A 25,269-nucleotide genomic window follows, 5' to 3' on the forward strand; every position below is an offset into this window, starting at 1 on the left:
AAAGTCTCTCCCTATTTGTTTACCACCTGTAACTTGCTGAACAACTGCACCAATGTCTCTGGACTCGCGGTCGAGCCACTGCCATAGTTCATGTCCTGGGCCACAGACAACAGTTTTCCCAACAATTTCGGTGCTTTCCAAAATTGGCAGTTGGTAGAGCAATTCTATATTGTCCCAGGTCCCAGGGTTGATGGGAAAGAGCAAGGTGGTGAGTGTTGTATATCTTGGCTCTCGAGAAAGTGACTCCCCAGGCTTGTGACTAATGTCCCAGCTCTTGGGTTACTGAAGATAGTGAAGGTATTAAAAGTAGAACATCTAAGTTAGTAAATAATATGAAATTTTGTAGGAGAGTAGGATATTTTGAGTAGAAGGATAAAATTGAAAAAGCTAACTGTTTGTTCCCATATTTGACGACCGCCCCCCCCCCCCCCCCCCCCCACACTCCCCCAAAGCCAGTGGCTGGAGGGCTGGTCAGGAAGCCTGCAGACATTTTTTTAAATCACCAATTTTCTTCCCTCCTCTCCTGAAGACTTTTAATATTTTGGAATATTCCTTTCTGGAATATTGTTCCACTTTCCCTCCAGCACACGCTCAGCTGACCATTATCCATTTCTGGACAATGAATGTGAGCCTTGACAGCTTTGAATACAAGCCTGATCCTGTCCTCACCCAGCACATGTACTTTCAGCAGGTGTTGCAGAATAGCAATCAGGACAAGAACCTTCGATGAGTTTCCAAACCCTACTTGATTTTCCCTTCCCTAGCTCACAGGTGCTGGGGGTAATTTTACCTTTCAGCAGGGGCAGTAAACTGGCGTTAACAGGTCAGCCACTTATTATACTACCCACCCATTGTTCCTTTCCACTGACTTCAATGGAAAGGAAAATCAGGCAGGTGTATAACCGGTGGCCGATATGCTATGGCCAGTTTACTGCCCCCGCCGTGTTCGGCTTTTATCCCACCTGCAATTAGCCCAGCACAGACTAGGAGTTGAACCTAGGACCTTCAGTTAGGCACAGGATAAACTTGCAGAACCTGGAGGGAGAATCCATCTGGCGGTATTGATTTTCCGCCAAGAGGTGTACTTCAGTAATAAGCAAATTCAGCACCAAGCAAATTGTGCCTTTGGCAGTTTCCGTTTCCTTTCTATTGGTAACTCACCAGATGAAGAAAATCAGCAGTACATTCCTGTGTAGCAGTAGACAATGGTTTCATGTTTCATTTAAAAGTTGTGCACATTAAAACGGACAACTATTCGATCCCCTGTAGCGTTGTACTATGGAAATCAAGGCCAAATGTAATCTTCAAGTGAAACATGGTGATAGGACAATTGGACTGTTGTGTGCAGATGTGATTCAGTCCACATTTTTGAGATGTACGTTCTGACTTTTTTATATGTCCATTATAAATGTAGACATAGGAATTTATAATGGAAAAAGTTGACAGGAAGTGTCCACAGACATGTGTAGTCCACAGAAAGCTACAGATAAATTGATGTTTCAACATGCTGTACCACAGAGCTTTAGGATATATGTGGTTCACACTTGTGGTTACCCACAGCAAATTCCACTTTGTGGTTGTGACACTGGGGAAAACACAAAGCTGGACACTTTTTTCCAAAGGGAGAGAGGTTTAAAAGTAGCACTATTGTCATCAATTATTGCATTGTTTAAATAAAGAACCTATTTATATAGCACCATTCATGACCTCAGGATGTCCCAAAGTGCTTTACAGCCAACAAAGTCCTTGTTGAACTATAGTCACTGTTGTAATGTAGGAAACACGATGGGCCGAATGGCTGCCTTCTGTGCTGTAAATTTCTAAGATTCTATGAAAGACGTCCCACAAACAGCAATGTGATAATGATCTGATCATCACTTTTAGTTGGTTAAGGGATAAATATTAGCCAGGACCCCAGGGAGAACTCCCCTGCTCCTCTTTGAAATAGTGCCATGGGATCTTTTACATCCACTTGAGAGGGAAGACGGGGCCTCGTTTTAACGTCTCATCCGAAAAACTGCAGCACTCCCTGATGCGCTATCAATTACTCATAAAAGACCGAGAGTTAGAAGAGTAACTGAAGGCTTTTATTAACAACAGAATGGAGGTCTGCCTCGAGTGGTCGACAGGCCCAGGATACAAGGGCTGGGGAGCAGTCACCTTTATACTAGGACCTGTGGGAGGAGTCAGCCGAGGCATGTCCAGGCATGTACACAGTGGAATACAAACAGGACAAACAGGAATACAAACAGTGGTTTACCACATTCACCCCTTGTTTAAAATTGAGTCCGGCGGGGTGAAGTGTATTAAAAGTTAGTGTATTGGAGTCTCTCCGGAGGTCTTGTCTGCCGCTGTGATCGGCGTGGCGACGGCAGGGGTAGTGAAGCTTCCAGCGTCGAGTCCAGCGTAGGCTGTGGCACAGGCGTGTCGTCCTCGTAGATGTCGAGCGGGTCGCGGGGCCCAGGCCTGCCGTCTGCTGGGGCTGGATATCGGATCGTGGGGGGGGGGTGGTAGTGGGTAGTGGGTTACTGCGGTCCCCGAGGGTGCAAGGTCTCTTATGGAGACTGTGTCCTCCCGCCCGTCCGGGTATGCGATGTAAGCATACTGGGGGTTGGCGTGGAGGAGGTCGACCCTCTCGACCAGGGGGTCCGTTTTATGGGTCCTCACGTGTCTTCTCAGTAGGACCGGCCCTGGGGACGTCAGCCATGGCGGTAGCGATGTCCCCGATGTGGACTTCCTTGGGAAGACAAACATTTTCTCATGAGGGGTGGCGTTAGTGGCAGTGCAGAGCAGTGACCGAATAGAGTGGAGCGCATCGGGGAGCACATCCTGCCAGCGGGAGGTTGGAAGGCCCCTAGACTTTAAGGCTAGCAGGACGGCCTTCCAAACTGTCGCATTTTCTCTTTCCACCTGTCCATTCCCCCGGGGGTTGTAACTGGTGGTCCTGCTTGTGGCAATACCCCTAGTTAGCAGGTACTGACGGAGTTCGTCGCTCATAAACGATGAGCCCCGGTCGCTATGGATATAGCTGGGGAAGCCGAACAGGGTGAAGAGGTTGTTCAGACATTTAATGACCGTGGCACTGGTCATGTCCGGGCAGGGGAAGGCGAACGGGAAACGGGAGTACTCATCAATAATATTGAGGAAGTACACATTGCGGTCGGAGGAGGGGAGAGGCCCTTTAAAATCAACGCTCAGGCGCTCGAAGGGGCGAGTGGCTTTTATCAGGTGGGCCCTGTCTGGTCTATAAAAGTGCGGTTTGCACTCAGCGCAGACTTGGCAGTTCCTGGTCATGGTCCTGACCTCCTCAATAGAGTAAGGCAGGTTGCGGGCCTTGAGGTGGAAGAACCTGGTGACCCCCGGGTGGCAGAGGTCATTGTGGAGGACCCGTAGTCTATCGATCTGCGCGCTGGCGCAGGTGCCACGCGATAGCGCATCCGGGGGTTCATTTAGCTTCCCGGGCCGGTACAAGATCTCGTAGTTGTAGGTGGAAAGTTCGATTCTCCACCTCAAGATCTTGTCATTTTTGATTTTGCCCCTCTGCTTGTTGTTAAACATAAAAGCAACTGAACGCTAGTCAGTGAGCAGGGTAAATCGTTTTCCGGCCAGGTAGTGCCTCCAATGACGCACAGCCTCCTTCTCAACAGCGGAGTGTCTAGTCTCCGGGCCTTGGAGGGTTCGTGAAAAGAAGGCCACGGGTCTCCCCGCCTGATTGAGGGTAGCGGCCAGGGCAAAGTCGGACGCGTCGCTTTCCACCTGGAAGGGGATGGATTCGTCCACTGCGTGCATGGTGGCTTTGGCAATGTCCTCCTTGATACGGTGGAAGGCTAAGCGGGCCTCTGCCGTCAAGGGAAAAGAGGTGGACTTGATCAGCGGACGGGCCTTGTCCGCATAGTAGGGGACCCACTGGGCGTAATAGGAGAAAAACCCTAGGCACCTCTTCAGGGCCTTGAGGCAGTGGGGCAGTGGAAGTTCCATAAGGGGACGCATCCGGTCGGGGTCGGGGCCGATGACTCCGTGTTCCACAACACAGCCAAGGATGGCGAGGCGGTTTGTGCGGAATATGCACTTCTCCTTGTTATATGTCAGGTTTAGGAGTTGGGCGGTGCGGAGGAATTTTTCGAGGTTTGCGTCATGGTTCTGCAAGTCACGGCCGCAGATGGTCACATTGTCCAGATATGGGAAAGTGGCCTGCAACGCATTTTGATCTACCATCCGGTCCATCTCCCTTTGGAAGACGGAGACCCTGTTGGTGACGCCAAAGGGAACCCTAAGGAAGTGATGGAGGCGGCCGTTTGCCTCAAAGGCAGTGTACTGGCGGTCCTCAGGGCGGATGGGGAGCTGGTGGTACGCTGATTTCAGGTCAATGGTCGAGAAGACGCGGTACTGCGCGATCTGGTTGACCATATCAGCTATACGGGGGAGTGGGTAGGCGTCCAGCAGGGTGTAGCGATTTATTGTCTGGCTGTAGTCGATGACCAGGCGCTGCTTCTCGCCGGTCTTAACGACCACAACCTGGGCTCGCCAGGGGCTGGTGCTGCCCTCAATAATCCCTTCTTTCAGGAGCCGCTCCACTTCGGTTTTAATGAAAACCCTGTCCCCGGCACTGTATCGCCTGCTCTTTGTGGCGATGGGCTTACAGTCGGGGGTGAGGTTAGCAAACAGTGGTGGGGGGGTGACTCTGAGTGTGGAGAGGTTGCACCTGGTGCGCGGCGGGCAATTTGGAAGCTGCTGGCTGCGGACTGTGAGTGGGGGTAGGGGTCCACCGTACGCCATCGTAACACTTTTAAGGTGGCACTGAAAATCTAACCCCAGCAGGACGGCAGCGCAGAGGTCAGGCAGGACCAGAAGTTTAAAATGATCGTACACGGTCCCGTCTACTACGAGTGTCACCACGCAGTAGCCGCCGATGTCCGCCGACTGGGACTCGGAGGCCATAGAAATCCGCTGTTGTGCAGGCAGGACTGGGAGAGAGCAACGCCGCACCGTGTCGGGGTGGATGAAGCTCTCCGTGCTCCCAGAGTCAAAAAGGCAGATTGTATCGTGACCATTTACCTTAATGTCCATTGTGGAACTGGCCAGTTGGTGCGGTCTCGCTTGGTCCAGTGTAACGGATGCCAGCGTAGGGGTCGGTGTGTCGCTGCGGGTATCAGATGAGGCGGTGTCGGGGGCCTGCTGCGTCCCGGCTGTCGTCCAAGATGGCGGCGTCCATGATCCCCATGTGGCTGGAGGCGTCCAAAATGGCTGCTGTACCGGTGATTCGCACATGGCCGGGGAGGTCCAAGATGGCGGCCCGCATGGCCCACACGCGGCGCTGCTGGGGTTCGGGGTGGCTTTGGCCCTGCAGACGCTAGCGTAGTGTCCCTTCTTCCCGCAGCCCGAGCAGATCGCGTTTTTCGCCGGGCAGCGCGCTCTGGGGTGTTTTGCCTGGCCACAGAAGTAGCATTTCTGGCCTTGGGGCACTGCTGTCTGGCCTTGGGACACTGCTGCGGTAGTTGGGCCGTTGTTGGGGTGTGGCTGGGGTGGCACGGCGCTATGAGGCGGTCCTACCGTGTCCCAGGCTGTCATTCCCCGCGGCGTCCACGGTGCAGAGGAGTAGGCATCCATGCCCTGGTAGGCTGCATCCAACGATAGTGCGAGTTCAGAGGCCTTGTTGAGGTCGAGGTTACTCTGCTCCAACAGTCGCTGTCGGGTGTAATTGGATCTGTGGCCCGCTACAAAAGCGTCCCGGATAAGTTCCTCTGTGTACACGGCGGCCTTTACATCCTTACAACCACAGGCCCGGCCAAGCACAGACAGTGCCTGAAGGTATTCCACGGTCGATTCCCCAGGTTGTTGTTTACGACTCCCCAGAAGGTGCCTGGCGTACACTTCGTTCACTGGGCGCGTGTACTGGTCCTTGAGGAGCTTGATAGCGTCCGCGTACGAGTTCGCGTCTTGGATGACCGAGTACACTCGGTGGTTCACTTTGGAGGTCAGGACATCCAGTTTGTCCTCGTCCGATTTGATTGCTTCGGAGGCGGTCAGGAATTTTTCGAAACACTTAAGCCAGTGAGTAAACTTGGTGGATGAGTCCGCCTCCCGATGATCTAAGTCCAGGCATGCTGGTGTGAGGATCTTCTCCATTATAAAAATGTTGTTAATAAAATTGATGCGCTATCAATTACTCATAAAAGACCGAGAGTTAGAAGAGTAACTAAAGGCTTTTATTAACAACAGAATGGAGGTCTGCCTCGAGTGGTCGACAGGCCCAGGATACAAGGGCTGGGGAGCAGTCACCTTTATACTAGGACCTGTGGGAGGAGTCAGCCGAGGCATGTCCAGGCATGTACACAGTGGAATACAAACAGGACAAACAGGAATACAAACAGTGGTTTACCACACTCCCTCAGCACTGCACTGAGGTGTCAGCCTAGATTTTGTGCTCAAGTCTCTGGAGTGATGATTATAAACACTAAATATTACTAGATCAACCGAGTAAGTAAACGTTTGAACTCCCAAGTTTGTATAACAAACTGTTCATGTTCCCTTCCTCCACTAATCTTAAACATGCCTCTGAAACAGCTAAACAAGGAACACCATTGGTGACATCTGTGGCCCAGACTATTGATGCGCTATCAATTACTCATAAAAGACTGAGAGTTAAGAGAGTAACTAAAGGCTTTTATTAACAAAAGAATGAAGGTCTGCCTCGAGTGGTCGACCGGTCCAGAAATACAAAGGGCTGGGGAGCAGTCACCTTTATACGAGGACTTGTGGGAGGAGTCAGCCGAGGCATGTCCAGGCATGTACACAGTGGAATACAAACAGTGGTTTACCACAACTATCAAATATTGTCCATCCATTGTGTGTAATGACCCGAATACATTGAGAACTGCTTCTTAACATTAACTGAGAGACCAGTAAAACACATTTTAGAAAAATTGCTGACTAAATTAAAGAAAGAAGTTGCATTTGTATAGTGCCTTTCATGCCCTCAGGATGTTCAAAGTGCTTCATAGCCAACTAAGTACTACTCTTTTGAAGTGCAGTCTCTGTGCAATGTAGGTAAACATGGCAGCCAAGGCCCCACAATCAATTGAATAAATATTTCTTTCTTTAACTTTTCTACTCTTGATTGATAGCTGGTTTCATATTAGATTGAGTTGAGGTGAGTTACCTGTTTGAAACAAAAAAACAGTAATTATGGTCCATGAGGTGGGCTATTGAAGGAAAATTTGTCCTTAATATATAAAATTTACAATGCAGATTGCATGATTGTTTTTTGATTTCCAGGAAATCTAGGGCCATAGAGAAATTTGCATATATATTACAGGTAGACTATCCTTTATCCGAACTTCCGAAAACCGAAACCCTCTAAAAACCGAAGGTTTTTTCGTTCAGCGTAAGTCATGCGCACGACATGACCAGAGTGGCGCACGACTTACGCTGAGCAGGGCAGAGGGTCACTGAGTTCCCTCCTGGGTAGGAGATTGCAGGCCGAGCCGGGCAGTTGTGAAGGAGGTATACCGGGAGAGTGAACCCAACAATACAGCGGCCTGTCCGATATTCTTTTCTCCCCCCCCCGCCGACCCCCACCCTTTCGGATAAGGGATAGTGTATCCTTTATCCGCACTTCCGAAAACCGAAATCCTCTGAAAACCGAAAGTGTTTTCGTTCAGCGTAAGTCGTGCGCACGACCCCCCGCCGACCCCCACCCCCGACAAATTTCCCAGTTTTATAAAATACCTTCTGAAATCCGAAATTTTCCGAAAACCGAAACACGGCTGGTCCCGAGGTTTTCGGATAAAGGATAGTCTACCTGTACTATTTTAACTTGGATGTAAAGAATAAAGGTTTTTTTTCTTGTTTCATCCAATTGTTACCATGAAACTTGTAATAACATTAATAGCATAATGTAATAAAGACCACAGCCCCAAATCTGGTATCACATAATTCTGCTGGCGTGGGGAGCTGCTCGAGATGGTGACTTTGCAGTACAATTGAGCCTTTTCGTAGGTTCACTTGATTTGGGTTTGAAAACTAATTCCACGCCACTCCCTGTGATTACCCCTGTGAATACATGCTGTATTATCCCAGCACGTGATTTCCCTTCCATTGTGTGCCTTATTGGGCTGAATATTCTGCCCATTCATAATGGTTGGAAAATGTAGCCCCTTGGATCTCACTATTTTCCTCACATAGTAACAGCTGTGACTTTGTGCTCTTTGTATGAATGAGACATATTTCTCTCGCAGCATTACATTTGTCTTGGGCTTGTAGTTGAGAATTTAGCATACTTCCAAAAGGCTTTGTGATTTATATTAATTCTTGTTTTAAAATTTAACCCATCTCTACAATGGTTTCCCAGTCACTCATGGCCAGAACCAGCATTCTGACAGGGGGCGGGTATATGATATACTACTTGAATTCTGTGTTACTTTCCAAGCTGGTCCTAGAATAAACCAGCTTTGTGTCTAACAGTGACGGTATTTCAAAAATAATTAATTGGCTGTGAATTGCTTTGGATGTCTAAGGGCTCGATAAAGGTGTTCAATGAATGCAATTTCTTTCTTTCTCTGTAAATTGGGGATCATCAAGGAGGGGTCATAGAAGCAATAAGTAGTTTTATAACTCATCCAACTAAACTTCCTCTTATGGCAAACTTTATCTTTTAACCAGGAGGAGCATGTATCGTGAGAACTAACGCAGGTCTTTATCTTCCAAACCAAGGCAAGACAAGCATATAGGTGAAGGGCAGGGGGCAGACAGTGGAGAGAGCATGCCAAAATGACTCCTTTCATCAGCAAGATAAACTGATGGCAGGGTCAACAGAATGTTAAATCAGTGAGCGCTCCTTCTGGTAGACATCATCCTAGGTAGTTCTCGCTGCATTGAAGGAATTATCTTAGAATTACAATACTCTTGAATGTCGATGTCAATGAATAGTCTGATTCTGTTGACCCACTTTCTGCTTTCACCTGAACTTTAATATTGTGCATGAGAATTTGGGCATGACTGACCTAATTATTTTGGAATCAGAGGGAATGCCCATCAGTGATGACTACCTTGGGCACTGCATTAGTCCGAAGATTTCACTCTTTGTGTGGTTCCGCATGCAGTTATTAGCCACTTAGAAGAGGTGGTAATGATGATCATCATGAACTGTTCCATGCCGTAGTCCACATTAGTCCAGTTGTCACTATTTCATCGTTCTTTCCTGCATTCTTGTCAACTTAATGGCTGATTAACTTGATGGTTTTTGAAATGGCAGAAGATGGTTTTAGAGCCTACTTTTTTATGACCTGTGGAGCATTATTAGCAACTGATCCCTGCCCATCAAGCCAAGTATGCAACAGCACTGCTACCTACTTCTAGACTGGAATCTAGGCCAATTCCCGAATACCAATTTCTCTATTACCCTATTGAGCCACTCCCAGACTCATCCTGTAACCTAGATTATCAGAGTGACTTTGTGGTGCAAGAGAAAACCAAAGTGGCGGGTCTCAGGGGAGAACTTAAATAGTAAAAAGCATTGACATCTCCTTCAAGGTAGGAGACTTGTAACTCACTTTTTAATACTTTGATGGCGGTAAAGAATTTTTTTACTGAAAGGACTCCCTCCATACCATCTTCCTTTAACAGTACGTTATGTTATCACAGCAGCAGGAGAAAACTCACTAATAAAATAAAATCACCCACAAGATCAGGGAATTTTACATCACTGTTTGAATTTGCATACTTGTTCTCTGAAGAAATGTTTTCCCACATCCTTGGTGGAATTTGTTGACTTTGGGATAATCTATTGTAGAGACGTATTTAGATTGAAGAATGAGAACAACTATACATGTGCTAGGTAAAGTATCTTTTTTAGATCATTGGAAACATTTTATACACTCAATATAAAATCGTTCAGCTTGTGCTATGGAATATTAGCAAAAACATCCATTTCATGTTTTTCTAGCTATCTTGAAGAAAATTGAGGAAGAAGAAATCGATGAAAACACAAAGAAAAGATTGAAGGACAGTAATGAGACACCAGGTGCTTTGTGGCACATTTTTTCAGCCAAAGATACAAACAAAATAAGGGAGTTTCTGCAGAAGGTGAGCAGGTTATACATTTATCACACACACAACTTCAGGGAAGGTGCAGTTATCTGTAGTGGAAGAATATAATTTAAATGCAACCATTATGCTATTGTAGTATGGCACCAAAATGTCAGCAATGTTGGATGGTTTTGGAAATGGGTTATGTATTGTGGTTTTGTAGACAGAAGAAATTTACGTTGGTTCCTTTCCATTTCTATTGAAATAATGAACCACAAACTAGAATCGCGTTATCATGATATTAAAGAATTTAACTGTTCCCTGACTGTAACTGCATTGTTTGACAGTTTTCAAGCCTTTCAGTCTAAAGGGAATTTTATTAAAACAAGATGACTTGCTATAATGACCCCGTCAGTGCCACATTTCATACCCAACTAAATGTTTATATTCCCTGGGAGAAGTTGTATTCATTTTACTTCTGTGTTACCCAACAGTGTCAAAGTAAGAATAGTTTCCTATGAAATCAGGGCCTGCCTAGGACAAGAATCCCTTTTATTACTTATTAGAGATGTATTTGACAGGCTGAGTGTAACACATGGATAATAGAAAATTTATTTCTCTGTTATGTCCCATCAAAAGGTTAATGAGGAACTGGGTCAGGAATCAATTGAACATGATCCAGTCCGTGATCAGATCTGTTACCTGAACAAGAAACTGCGCCGGAGGCTCTATGAAGAATGTGGAATACACAGCTGGTCCATCTTCCAGTTCTTGGGTGATGCATTCTTAATACCAGCAGGGGCACTGCGTCAGGTAATTCAGGGCAGTCTCTGCCAATACATCTTAGGTTCACATCTTCGTTTCTACGTGTCTCCTCATTTTGAGGATAGAACTCAAAACACAGCAAATCCATTAGCAAACCTCAGGCACGCTTTTCACACAGACTGTGACAATGTACATCTTCATTCAGTATTTTAATATCAATCGGCTGTGTCCAAAATGGGGGCACAATGAACATCTCTGTACTCCTTGTGTGACATATTACTTTTAAAAAGCAGTAACATTGCATTAATCGTGTTTTTATTAAAGTTTGTGTTGCCAAGTCATACTTGTGCATAATTTAATTATGTATGTCGGGTTCATCGAACAGTGTTTGGTTTTATGCTTTGCAGATGCAGAGTATTTACAGTTGCATTCAGGTCTCTGAAGACTTTGTGTCACCAGAGCACGCAGTGCAGTCTTTCCATCTAACACAGGAGCTGAGACACCAGTCAAAACATGAGATAAACTATGAGGATAAACTACAGGTATGGACTTTCCTGATTCAAACCAGTTTTTAAAAATTCGTTCATGGGATCTGGGCGTCGCTGGCAAGGCCAGCATTTATTGCCCATCCCTAATTGCCCTTAAGAAGGTGGTGGTGAGCTTGTAGAATTGGCCTATACTCTCTGAAGTTTAGAAGAATGAGAGGTGATCTCATTGAAACATACAAGATTCTGAAGGGGATTGACAGGGTAGATGCTGAGAGGTTGTTTTCCCTGGCTGGAGAATCTAGAACTATGGGGCAAAGTCTCAGGATAAGGGATAGGCCATTTACGACTGAGATGAGGAAGAATTTCTTCACTCAGAGGGTTGTGAATGCTGAGTCTTTGAGTATATTCAAGGCTGAGATAGATAGATTTTTGGAATCAAGGGATATGGAGATCAGGCGGGAAAGTGGAGTTGAGGTCGATGATCAGCCATGATCTTATTGAATGGTGGAGCAGACTCGAGGGGCTGCATGGCCTCCTTATTTCTTATGTTCTTATGAACCAGGGTTGGTCTCCTGGCTTGATGTTAATGATAAAGTGAGGGATATGCCGGGCCATGAGGTTACAGATTGTGGTGGAATACAATTCTGCTGCTGATGGCCCACAGTGCCTCATGGATGCCCAGTTTTGAGCTGCTAGATCTGTTCTGAACCTATCCCATTTAGCACGGTGGTAGTGCCACACAAACACGATGCAGGGTGTCCTCAGTGTGAAGATGGGACTTCGTCTCCACAATGACTGTGCGGTGGTCACTGCTACCAATATTGTCATGGACAGATGCATCTGCGACAGGTAGATTGGTGAGGACGAGGTCAAGTAGGGTTTTCCCCTCGTGTTGGTTCTCTCACCACCTGTTGCAGGCCCAAACTGGCAGCTATGTCATTAGCTGGTCAGTTCCAATTGAGGATTGATAGAAATATCTTTTTTTCAAGAGGAAGTGTTAATTGGACTTCAGATCTGGGAATATAAAATTGTTGTTACATTTCTTATTGGATTGCTAGTTTACACTTTCACATTTAATAACCACCATTTTTTTGTTACTTCAGTTACATTATAAGGATGTATGAGCAATGGCTTAATGGCTGCACCAAGCTGAACCTTGGCGTCTGGGACGCAGAGCAGGAAAGTTCCTCTGTTTCCTCCCCCCCCTCCCCAATAAAAATACATATTTGTCATTCTCATCGCTGGAGTTGTACGTTAGATTTTTTATATATATATATATATACAGCTTTGTCCAATAGAATTGTGGCTACAGTGACACCGTTTTAGCCACATGCACTAATTTTAGTAGAAAACGCCTTTAACACGTGCAGGTAAATGCACTTCACATCTTAGAATCATAGAATGATGCCGCACAGAAGGAGGCCATTCGGCCCATCGCGCCTGTGCTGGCTCTTTGGTAGAGTTATCCAATTAATTCTGCTCCCCTGCTCTTTCTCCATATCCCTATAAGTTTTTTCCCTACAAGTATTTGTCCAATTCTCTTTTGAATGTTACTATTGAATCTGCTTCCACCACCCTTTCAAGCAGTGCATTCCAGATCACAACTCACTGTTTAAAAAATAAAATGTTTTCACATGTCGCCTCTGGTTCTTTGCCAATCTCCTTATATTTGTGTCATCTGGTTACCGACTCTTCTGCCACTGGAAACAGTTTATTTTTTATTCTATCAAAACCGTTCCTGATTTTTAACACCTCCATCAAATCTCCTCTTCACTTCTCTGCTCTGAGGAGAACAACCCCAGCTTCTCCAGTCCCTCCATATAACTGAAGTCCCTCATCCTTGGTACCATTCTAGTAAATCTCTTCTACACCTTCTCCAAGGCCTTGGCATCCTTCCTAAAATGTGGTGCCCAGAATTGAACACATTACAGTTTAGGCCTAACCAGTGTTTTATGAAGGTTTCGTATAACTTCCTTGCTTTTGTACTCTATTCCTCTATTAATAAAGCCAAGGATCCCATTTGCTTTTTTAACAGCCTTCTCAGCTTGTCCTGTCACCTTCAAGGATTTGTGTACATATCTCTGTTCCTGCACCCCCTTTAAAATTGTACCATTTAGTTTATATTGCCTCCTTATTCTTCCTGCCAAAATGTCTCACTTCATACTTCTCTCTGTTAAATTTCATCTGTCATGTGTCTTCCCATTTCACCAGTCTGCCGGTGTCCTCCTGAAGTCTGTTACTATCTGCCTTATTGTTTATTACATTTCCTAGTTTCGAATCATCTGCAAACTTTGGAATTATGCAAGTCATTAATGTATATCAAAAAGAGCAGTGGTTCTAATACCGACCACTGGAACACCACTGTATACTCTTCTTCCCTCCCCCCCCCCCCCCCCAAGTCTGAAAAACAACCGTTCACCACTTCTCTCTGCTTTCTGTCCCTTAGCCAAATTTGTATCCATTCTGCCACTGTCCCTTTAATCCCATGGGCTTTAATTTTGTTAACAAGCCTATTATGATGTACTTTGTCAAATGCCTTTTGAAAGTCCATATACACAACATCAACCGCACTACCCTTAACAACCCTCTCCGTTGCTTCATCCAAGAACTCAATCAAGTTAGTTAAACATGATTTGCCTTAATAAATCCATGCTGACTTTCATTAATTCGCCCATACTTTTCTAAATGCCAGTTAATTTTGTCCCGGATATTGTCTCTAAAAGTTTCTCCACCACCGACATTAGGCTGACTGGCCTCTAGTTGTTGGGTTTATCCCTCTCCCCTTTTTTAAACAGGGGTGTAACATATGCATCCTCCAGTTCTGTGGAACCACCCCTGTATCCAAGGAGGATTGGAAGAATGTGGCCCCAGAGCCACCGCAATTCCCATCCTTATTTCCCTTGGCATCCTAGGATGCATCCCATCCGGACGGACCCTGTGATTTTTCTACTTTGAGGACTGCCAACCTTTTAAGTACCTCCTCTTTATTTTTATCCTATCCAACACCGCTACTGTCTCCTCCCTTACTGCTCCATTGGCATCATCGTCTACTCTCGTGAAGACAGATGCAAAGTACTCATTTAGTACCTCAGTCATGCCCTCTGCCTCCACAAGAAGATCTCCTTTTTGATCCCTAAATTATCTGCATAATTACTTTATAAACATCTGCCACCATTCAGTGACCAAGGAAGTGAAGCACTCACAACGATCAAAAAACACTCGTACACTTTGCTTTTCCTCTTAGCATTTTACCATGAAGCACACAAAAAGGTTAAAGTTCACATGCATACACCGTGCAAATATGAGTATTGAGATCACAAGCCTAACGATGTTGTTGATTATTCACTTTTTATATTTGCTAATCAAAAATGCAATTAGCCACATGCGGGTAACGTATTGGATATTACTGGTTTACAGAAATATTTTTAATTATTTCTGATGATGTATTGATGTTTTACACATGACCATCATTTGGATACCCTCCCAGTCCTAAGATATGAAGATAATAAATGAAATGCTTCAGAACTTCTTTGCTGCATTCTCACTGTTCTGATTCTTCCTCTTTGTTCTCTTAAACTGGAAGTCATAGTGTGGCGTTGCCACATTGGGGAAACACTGTGTGTATGTAAATAAACCTGTATAATCCCCTTTTAACTGCTGTATTCCCCTCCCCCCGCAAGACAGTTGCAAGCTGAGAGGAATAAGGCACGTTCAGACTTGCCTGCTGCTGATAGAAGGAAAACCAATCAGGTCCCAGCAGGTGACCAATCCGTGAGTCATCACAGGTTCGCGGGCTTCACGAATTCAGTACTGTATTGAGAGTTGGAGTAAAGACCTATTTCTTGTAGCTCGCTGTGTTGCCTATTTCTTTACGCGGGAGACCGTAGTCCCCCACATTGGTGACCCCGAATGTCGGCGGCCGAAGCCCCCGACTCACACAGCCCTACAGAGGCCAGCAACGACCTGATGGCAACCAGCAGCAGCTTGATGTCGGCCGGCGCCGCGTCCTTGAAGCTCCCCACCTTCTGGGAACACCAAGCACCAGCTTGGTTCGCGCACTCGGAGGCCCAATTCACCCTTCGCAGGGTTCAAGACAATGAAGAAAGGTACCTCCACGTAGTCTCAGCACTAGCAAGCTCTACCGCCGCCAAAGTTCTCGACCTGCTGGGGAACTGCAAGTACTCAACCATTAAGGGCCGCTTGCTGCAGGCTTACGGCCTGTCCAAGGAGGAGAGGGCCCGCAGGCTTCTCTCACTACCAGGCCTCGGCGATTCTACCCCGACCCAGTTGATGAGCCGGATGCTTGCGCTCCTGGGCTCTGAACCGCAGTGCTTTTTGTTTCGGGCCCTTTTCCTCAGCCTGCTTCCTCAGCAGGTACAGACTGCCCTCGCGGGGTCCCCGATCACGGACTGCGTACAACTGGCAGCCGCCGCGGACAAAGTTTTCGCCGTCACCCAACTCGGCTGTGCAGCCGGGAGGCTCCCCGACACCACCGAGCGCGCGCCGCCACGCCAGGCCGCAGAACTATGCTACTACCACGCGCGTTTCGGCCACAAGGCCCAACGCTGCAGAGCACCCTGCTCTTTCGATCAAACCAAGATGGTCGCCCGGCCCAACGCACCAGCCCCGCGCCGCCGCCGCCTAGGCCCGCTCGCCCGCACCCCCACCGCCACGATGGCCATCGGCACCGCAGGTAAACTGCTGTACATAACCGACTCTCTTTCAGGGCGCAGATTCCTTTGCGACACCGGAGCCCAATGCAGCATAATTCCTGCCTCCCAGCTCGACATCCAGGCAGGCCGCAGCGACCCACCCCTCGTGGCGGCAAATGGTGCAGCCATCGCTACTTTTGGAAAGCGACGGGCCGAGGTTTGTTTCAACGGCCAGCGATTTACGTGGGATTTCGTGACGGCCTCGGTGGCACATCCTTTGCTGGGCGCCGATTTTCTTTGTGCCCACGGACTCCTGGTCGACGCAGCAACTTTCGCTTCACTGGCCTGCCAGCAGAGCAACAGCCCGGCCCTCGTCGGGTCCTGCTCCGCCCTGGCGCGTGACGACTACGCCCGCCTACTCGCAGATTTCCCGAGGCTCACACAACCGACCTTCTCAGCCGCGGCAGCCAAGCATGGGGTCGAGCACCACATCGCCACTACGGGACCACCAGTGTTCGCTCAAGCCAGACGCCTGGACCCAGCCAAGATGGCGGTGGCCAAGGAAGAATTCGCCACGATGGAAAAACTGGGCATCATCCGCCGCTCGAACAGCCCTTGGTCGTCCCCCCCCTCCACATTGTGCCCAAGCCGGGCGGTGGCTGGCGCCCCTGCGGCGACTACAGACGGCTCAACGACGCCACCACACCCGATAGATACCCCATTCCGCACATCCAAGACTTCTCGGCACACCTAGCAGGAAAGTCCGTCTTTTCCAAGGTCGACCTGATTCGCGGCTACCATCAGGTCCCCGTCCACCACGCAAATGTCCAGAAGACGGCGGTCATCACCCCCTTCGGACTGTTCGAGTTCCTGCGCATGCCCTTCGGGCTTAAGAATGCCGCACAGGCCTTCCAACGGCTCATGGACTCCGTCCTACGGGACCTGAGCTTCCTGTTCGTCTATCTGGACGATATCCTCGTGGCCAGTACCAGCAAGGCCGAGCACATCGCGCAATTGCGCTCCCTTTTCCAGCGCCTCAGCCAACACGGGCTAATCGTCAACCCAGCCAAATGCCAGTTCGGAGCAGCCCAAATTGACTTTCTCGGCCACAGAATCTCGCCAAGGGGAGCCATTCCCCTACCTTCCAAGGTGCAGGCGGTGGCGGACTTTCCCCAGTCCACCTCGGTTAAGGCGCTGCAGGAATTTTTGGGGATGGTCAATTTCTATCACCGGTTCGTGCCCAAGGCCGCCGCACTCATGCGCCCCCTCTACGAAGCCACCAGGGGCAAAACGGGCAAAGAGCAACTCACCTGGTCCAGCGAGATGGCGACAGCCTTCCACCAGACCAAAAGCGCCTTGGCCAACGCCACACTACTGGCCCACCCCATCCCGGGCGCCAAGACCGCCCTCACCACGGACGCCTCGGATTACGCCGTCCAGCAACAGTGGGTCGAAGGCGCATGGCAGCCACTGGCATTTTTCAGCCGACAGCTGCGCAAGAACGAGCAGGCTTACAGCACGTTCGACAGAGAGCTCCTGTTCCTGGCAATCCGGCACTTCCGTTTCCTTCTGGAAAGCCGGCCGTTCACCGCATTCGTGGCCCACAAGCCGCTCACTTTCGCCATGGCCAAAGTAACCGAACCCTGGTCCGCGCGCCAACAGCGCCAACTCAACTTCATCTCGGAGTTCACCACGGACATCCGCCACGTCACCGGCAAGGTCAATTTGGTGGCTGACTGCCTCTCAAGACCCTCGCTCCACGCAGTGCACCTGGGCGTCGACTACACCAGCATGGCGAGAGACCAGGCTACCGACGCGGAGATCCAGGCCCTCAGGACGTCAACTACCAGCCTCACCCTGGCCCACATCCACTTCCACGCAGCCGGCACAACCCTCCTGTGCGACGTCTCAGTCCCCTCGCCTAGGCCGGTCGTTCCATCCGCCTGGCGCAAGCGAGTTTTCGACATCATCCACGGCCTCTCACATCCAGGGATGCGTGCGTCTCAGAAACTTATGTCCGTCAAGTTCGTCTGGCCTGGACTCCACAAGGATGTGAGAGACTGGACCAACACATGCGTGCCGTGTCAGCGCGCTAAGGTCCAGCAGCACACCAAGGCGCCATTGGAGTGTTTCCCGGTGCCCGAGAGGCGTTTCGACCACGTCCACGTCGATCTGGTAGGCCCCTTGCCGCCGTCGCACGGTTTTACACACCTGCTCACGATCGTCGACCGCACCACCAGATGGCCTGAGGTGGTTCCCCTCGCCTCCACCACCACAACCGACGTCGCGCGAGCATTCGTCTCGACATGGGTGGCCCGGTTCGGCGTGCCGACCGACATATCCTCGGACAGAGGCCCCCAGTTCACCTCCCACTTGTGGAATGCCATCATCGCCGACTCGGCACCAAGTTGCACAGGACAACAGCCTACCACCCGCAGGCCAACGGGCTCTGCGAGCGCTTTCATCGTTCTTTGAAAGCCTCCCTCCGCGCCAGCCTGGTCGACACCAGCTGGATTAACAAACTACCCTGGGTTCTCCTGGGATTGCGTACCGCGCCCAAAGAGGACCTCCGCGCCTCTGCGGCCGAGATGGTTTACGGCCAACCGCTCAGAGTACCAGGCGACTTCCTCCCCCTGACAACGGAGCCGTGGTCGGCCGCCAGACAGCTTTCCCTGCACCAGGACGCGGCCCAGCAATTCCGCCCAGTGCCCACTTCGCAACACGGCCCGCAGCCGTCCTACATGCTTCGAGACTTACGACATGCGGAGTTCACCTTCGTGCGCCGGGACGCACAGAGGCCCACTGCAGGCACCATACACCGGCCCCTTCCCAGTATTGGAGATGGGGGACAAAGCTTTTCTTATCGATGTCGGCGGGAAGCCGGACCTTATTTCAGTAGACCGCCTCAAACCGGCGCACCTGGACCTCAGCTTCCCGTTTCGGCCGGCTCTTCCCCCACGGCGGGGCAGACCTCCCGTGTTGGCGGCGGCCCCACAAGAGGACCAAGACACGCCAGAACCTTACTTTCCGGCCGCCGCCCCACCAGCCCACCGGCAGACCAGCCGACGAACCAACCGGCCGACCTCCCAGACAGCCCTCCTCACACGCCAGATGGCTACTACAGCCGCTTGGTCAAACCTCTGCAGAGACTGACTTTTACAGTTAACGAGGATTCTGGGGGGGCGTATGTGGCGTTGCCACATTGGGGAAACACTGTGTGTATGTAGATAAACCTGTATAATCCCCTTTTAACTGCTGTATTCCCCTCCCCCCGCAAGACAGTTGCAAGCTGAGAGGAATAAGGCACGTTCAGACTTGCCTGCTGCTGATAGAAGGAAAACCAATTAGGTCCCAGCAGGTGACCAATCTGTGAGTCATCACAGGTTCGCGGGCTTCACGAATTCAGTACTGTATTGTGAGAGTTGGAGTAAAGACCTATTTCTTGTAGCTCGCTGTGTTGCCTATTTCTTTACGTGGGAGACCGTAGTCCCCCACAATAGAATCATAGAAATTTACAGCGCCGAAGGAGGCCATTCGACCCATCTTGTCCGTGCCAGCCAGCAAAAAGCTATCCACCCTAATCCCACTTCCCAGCACTTAGTCCATAGCCTTGTAGGTTACGGCTCTTCAAGTGCATATCCTCGTACTTTTTAAATGTGACGAGGGTCTCTGCCTCTACTACCCTTTTAGGCAGTGAGTTCCAGACCCCCATCACCCTCTAGGTGAAAACATTTCTCCTCAAATCCCCTCTAAACCTCCGACTTTAAATCTATGCCCCCTGGTTATTGACCCTTCTGCTAAGGGAAATAGGTCCTTTCTATCCACTCTATCTAGGCCCCTCATAATTTTATACACCTCAATTAGGTCTCCCCTTAGCCTCCTCTGTTCCGAAGAAAACAACCCCAGCTTATCCAATCTTTCCTCATGGCTAAAATTTCCCAGCCCAGGCAACAATCTTGTAAATCTCCTCTGCACCCCCTCTATTGCAATCACATCCTTCCTGTAATGTGACCAGAATTGCACATAGTATTCTAGCTGTGGCTTAACTAGTGTTTTGTACAGTTCAAGCATAACCTTCCAGTTCTTATATTCTGTGCCTCGACTAATAAAGGCAAGTATCCCATATGCCGTCTTAGCCACCTTATCTACCTGTCCTGCTACTTTCAGGGATCTGTGGACATGCACTCCAAGGTCCCTCTGATCTTCTGCATTTCTCAGTGTCCTACCATTTATAGTGTATTCCCTTGCCTTGTTAGCCCTCCCCAAATGCATTACCTCACACTTCTCCAGATTGAATTCCATTTGCAAGTGTTCTGCCCATCTGACCAGTCCATTGATATCTTCCTGCAGTCTGCAGCTTTCTTCTTCATTATCAACCACACGGCCAATTTTTGTATCATCTGCAAACTTCTTAATCATACTTCCTACATTCATGTCCAAATCGTTGATTTATACCACAAAAAACAAAGGACCCAGCACTGAGCCCTGCGGAACCCCACTGGAAACAGCCTTCCAGTCACAAAAACACCCTTCGACCATTATCCTTTGTTTCCTGCCTCTGAGCCAATTTTGGATCCAACTTGCCACTTTGCCTTGGATCCCATGGGCTTTTACTTTCGTGACCAGTCTGACATGCGGGACCTTATCAAAGCCTTGCTAAAATCTATATAGACTACATCAAACCCACTACCCTCATTGACCTTCCTTGTTACCTCTTCGTTAATTCAATCAAGTTAGTCAGACACAACCTTCCCTTAACAAATCCATGCTGACTGTTCCTGATTAATCCGTGTCTCTAAATGAAGATTTATCCTGTCCCTCAATTCTTTCCAATAATTCAATTTTCCCACCACCAAGGTTAGGCTGACTGACCTGTAATTACTCAGTCTATCCCTTTCTCCCTTTTTAAACAACGGTATCATGTTAGCAGTCCTCCGGCACCGCACCTGTTGCCAGAGAAGATTGGAAAATGATGTTCAGACCCGCTACTATTTCCTCTCTTACTTGTAGTCCTTGTGGTGGTTTGCTGAAGTTATACTGGCATGTGATTCTCATCTAATGTTTACGTTTACATTTCTGTTCTCCTTGGCCTCGTGTATCTCCCTCCTCCCCCCTCGCGCATCTCCCCCGCTCTCCTCGCGCATCTCCCCCGCTCTCCTCGCGCATCTCCCCCGCTCTCCTCGCGCATCTCCCCCGCTCTCCTCGCGCATCTCCCCCGCTCTCCTCGCGCATCTCCCCCGCTCTCCTCGCGCATCTCCCCCGCTCTCCTCGCGCATCTCCCCCGCTCTCCTCGCGCATCTCCCCCGCTCTCCTCGCGCATCTCCCCCGCTCTCCTCGCGCATATCTCGCGCGCTTCTCCCCCTCGCGCGCTTCTCAGAGCAGAGAAGGCTGAGGGGGGACCTGATTGAGGTGTACAAAATTATGAGGGGCATAGATAGGGTAGATAGAAAGGAGCTTTTCCCCTTTGTAGAGGGGTCAATAACCAGGGGGCATAGTTTCATGGTAAGGGGCAGGAGGTTTAGAGGGGATTTGAGGAAAAACTTTTTCACCCAGAGGGTGGTTGGAATCTGGAACTCACTGCTTGAAAGGGTGGTAGAGGCAGGAACCCTCACAACATTCAAGAAGCATTTAGATGAGCACTTGAAACGCCATAGCATACAAGGCTACGGACCAAGTGCTGGAAAATGGGATTGGAATAGACAGGGCTTGATGGCCGGTGCGGACACAATGGGCCGAAGGGCCTCTTTCTGTGCTGTATGACTATGACTCTCTGACTCTCTTTCCTTGCGCATCTCCCCCTCTCCTCATGTATTATGCACTGTCTTTTTTGTTAGCACGATCACCTTTAATTACATCTGCTGCACGGTCCTGAATCAGCACGTGCACGGATTACATTTTCCCCACAAAGCAGCCTGATTTGCCCCACAGAACTTTGTTTTGCCTCATCCTCTGCCCCCGCCCCCACTTTCTTGCCATAAAAACATAGGCTAAATGAGTCCAACACTGATTCCGAACACTGATTATACAAGGAGAAAGGTAGGAACATAAAATGCATTGAAAATGTTCATCCCTCATCAAAAAAAATGCTGCTTTTAGTAATTGTTGCTGCTTAGAATTTTCTGAAAAGCATTTTCCCTTCCCTCCCCTCTTCAGAAGAAAGCATGAGTGGAACATTCAGTGCTGTGCACCGAGCCGCTATAGGGCTCCATGGTGCTTGGTGTTCTCATTATTAGATGTTCCACTGTCCCCTTGTCCTGCAGTTAACATTTAACCTGAAATCGTGCACAGGATTACCTATTTTTTAAATTCCACTTGGTCATCTTATGGTTGTGAGGTATTCGCTCTGAGGTTCCCTCTCATTTGCCGCCTTTCGGGGCCAAGGAGTCCAGGTTTTTCTAAACTTTCCTTCTTTCAACACTTGAGGTTAGCCTTGTCCTTCTCTGCACAGCTTCCAGGGTTTGGATCTTTCCCCTGTGCCTCATTAACCAGAAGTGAAGACAAAGTTCAATGTGTAGTCTGACATAGCACTACACACTTTCAGCAGGATGGCCTCAGAATTGTACTCTGCTGATCTGGGAATATAACTCCGTACTGCTTGTTTTGATTGCTGCTCTGCACATCACTCCCACATCTCTTCCAGCCTCTCCCCTAGCTAGTTCAACACCATTCATTAATATGTCGATGCCCTGGCCAATATTTATCCCTCAACCAACGTCAGTAAAACAAATTATCTGGTCATTATCACATTGCTGTTTGTGGGAGCTTGCTGTGTGCAAATTGGTTGCTGCGTTTCCTGCATTACAACAGTGACTACATTTCAAAAGTACTTTAATTGGCTGTAAAGCTTTGGGATGTCCTGAGGTCGTAAAAGGTGACATATAAATGCAAGTCTTTTTCTCTATGTCCCCCATTATTTCTTCCAGTGTGTTAAGACCTTGCGTTTACCTGTATTGAATGTTACCTGCCATACGTCCGTCCGGTTGAATATATTGTCTAGCTCTTAACTAGCAAAATTCTTGTTGGAAGTTAAGTGCCAGGGTTAAATGTTAACAAGTTTTAAAATGGGACAGGAATGGAGCCACATAAGGTGTTGCACCACTGGGTCACAATGCAATATCACCATCTGTTGGTAGTAAAATGCTACATCAACCCTTCCAGTTTTCAGTTATGGATTGATCCTTTCTGCTTCCCACCATTTCCTGCCTCAGCTGGGTAGCTTTCATTGGCTCTTGTGTAGGGCACTTAAAGGACCTGTGTGTAGGGATTCTATTGGTGGAGAGACTGGAATAATATTGTCAGTGGTGGAATGGCATTAACCACAGCCCAGAGCATTTACCCCTGCAGACTACAATGTCCATGCTTGTAACAGGTTTCATCAAAACAGTAAAATATAATGCCATGTGTTACATGCATTTAACCCTTAAACTGCTGGCAGGTCCAGAGAAATAACTATCACTGTGAGCCATACAATTGTTTGTCTTCTCTTCACACACTGTGCTAAAATGCACACTAATATTACAATAATGAAGCTACTCTAATATCCAATGTAGCTTTATTGTTGTACTAATCGTAAACGACAAAAATAATCACTTTATAGAAAATAAAACCTAAATTAAACTTGCCCTGTCATATTTCTTGCCCTCTTATCCTTTTTTGGTTGTGATGTAGGGTTAAACACGATCCTTGCTGACTCACAATGTGATATGTGGAAGATGGACTTAAATTATGGTGAATGACAGACTGAAAAACAGTTATTATGGTGTACTGTTCAACTAATTTATGGGCTCTTCATAAAAATAAAACGTGCAGGTTTTGTTATAGGAGAAATGCTAGATTGTAATACTCTATATATATTTAAATTGGGCCTAATTAATATATTTCATTAGTAATAATCATCATCCTAATATAACAAGCCTCCAAATTCTGTAAAATTCCAATCTATACTAACAGCCATATTTTCTACCCCTTTTTTAAAATGATAACCATTATTTAGAGTACTTGTAAAGTGTACTTAAATTGTTTACTATAATCAATTCTTTAATGTCTCAATTTCTTTGCAGGTAAAAAATATAATTTACCATTCGATTAAAGATGCTGTGGGGACTCTGAGAATGCATGAAGAGAAGGTGTCACATACACAACAGAACGCTTGATGTTTTCATATTTTTGTGACTTTACATGATCACTTGTTTAAAAACACATCTGCAGTGCCAAGGAAATTTGTAACCATGGTATTGGGCATTGTGGATACTGTAATAATTGGCCAATGCATCAAAATTAGTGTAATTATAAAAAAACAAACTTTGCCTGTAATAATCTGCAGGAAAATAGCACTGTGCTGTTCCATGTATTATATTGTACATTTTGAAAATGACAAATGTATTTATTTTTGGACAAAATATTACAGAATTTTATGCCGTATTATAGATCTAATGTAAACGTGATTTGTACAGTTTAGTTTGATAAAATGGATATTTTTCACTACATTGAGACAGTTACTGTGAGAAGGCAGACGCACCTACCAGCTATGCCTATTTTTTTTTTATTGCTGAATCGCACAGCTATCCATGTCATATCTTAAAGTACTGCCAAATAACGACTCATTTCTGAAGTTCCTTATAATACAGAGAAAATGACTGGATGGGGATACTATACACATCAGCTTTTTATTAAGTATTCATTGTCAAATTTAAACATTTACAAAGCTGTAATTTATTCAGAAAAGTTGTCTTGTTTTGTTAAATTTGTTATGGTGAACTTTTGCAAGCAAAATGACTTAGTACCAAGAAAGTTAATATTCTATGTAAATACATATAAATATATACATTCAATTATGTATTTTTTTAAAATATAGCTTGCTTCAGTTTGTTTAAGTACAAGTGTTACCTGCTTTGTACAATGAAATTGAAAGGGGTTTTACATTTTCCAATAAAATTGATTTATCAGATATCTGAATGTACATGTTTTATGTGGGGTATTGATGAATTTATTTGAGACTGTTGTCAATCATGCTGGGTTTTAAGAAAATACTTCACATTATTCTTCTACAATTACTGAGTAATGTTGAAAATATCCTAAGCAGTTGCATGCCTTTTATATAGAACATTTTTATAATTATACTTACATATATTTGTAATTTTCTTTTGTATTTATAGTACGCCTTTGTATTTTGTACATTTTGGATTACATTAGGTTTGCAGTCCCACATCCTTGTTGCAGGTTTCAATTTTGCTTATCATGGGATCCCAGGTTAGGGATTGCAATCACTATTTTACCTTCATAGGATAATGAGCTGTGCTTGGGACTCACTAAAACTTGGGAGAAAAGAAGACAAATAA

The 25,269-nt window shown here is 47.3% G+C and overlaps 1 protein-coding gene across 5 annotated transcripts in view; it reads left to right on the top strand.

The window, feature by feature from the left end:
• jmjd1cb (jumonji domain containing 1Cb) overlaps window positions 1–24,886 on the top strand; it is a 385,858-nt gene extending 360,972 nt beyond the window's left edge. For 3 of the 5 annotated variants that reach the window (XM_085994973.1, XM_085994972.1, XM_085994977.1), the window contains 4 exons: window positions 9,944–10,083; window positions 10,666–10,839; window positions 11,199–11,333; window positions 23,992–24,886. In XM_085994973.1, the coding sequence (XP_085851099.1) occupies window positions 9,944–10,083; window positions 10,666–10,839; window positions 11,199–11,333; window positions 23,992–24,084 (542 nt within the window). In that variant the 3' untranslated portion in view covers window positions 24,085–24,886. Of the gene's footprint in view, window positions 1–9,943; window positions 10,084–10,665; window positions 10,840–11,198; window positions 11,334–12,382; window positions 12,518–23,991 lie in introns of those variants that run through there. The other 2 variants (XM_085994974.1, XM_085994975.1) reach the window with 2 other exon arrangements.
• Window positions 24,887–25,269: the final 383 nt, after the last annotated feature.

Source organism: Somniosus microcephalus, chromosome 8, assembly GCF_052327205.1.
Source record: "Somniosus microcephalus isolate GS21.2 chromosome 8, FLI_Smic_1.0, whole genome shotgun sequence".
In the NCBI taxonomy this organism is placed as follows: domain Eukaryota; kingdom Metazoa; phylum Chordata; class Chondrichthyes; order Squaliformes; family Somniosidae; genus Somniosus; species Somniosus microcephalus.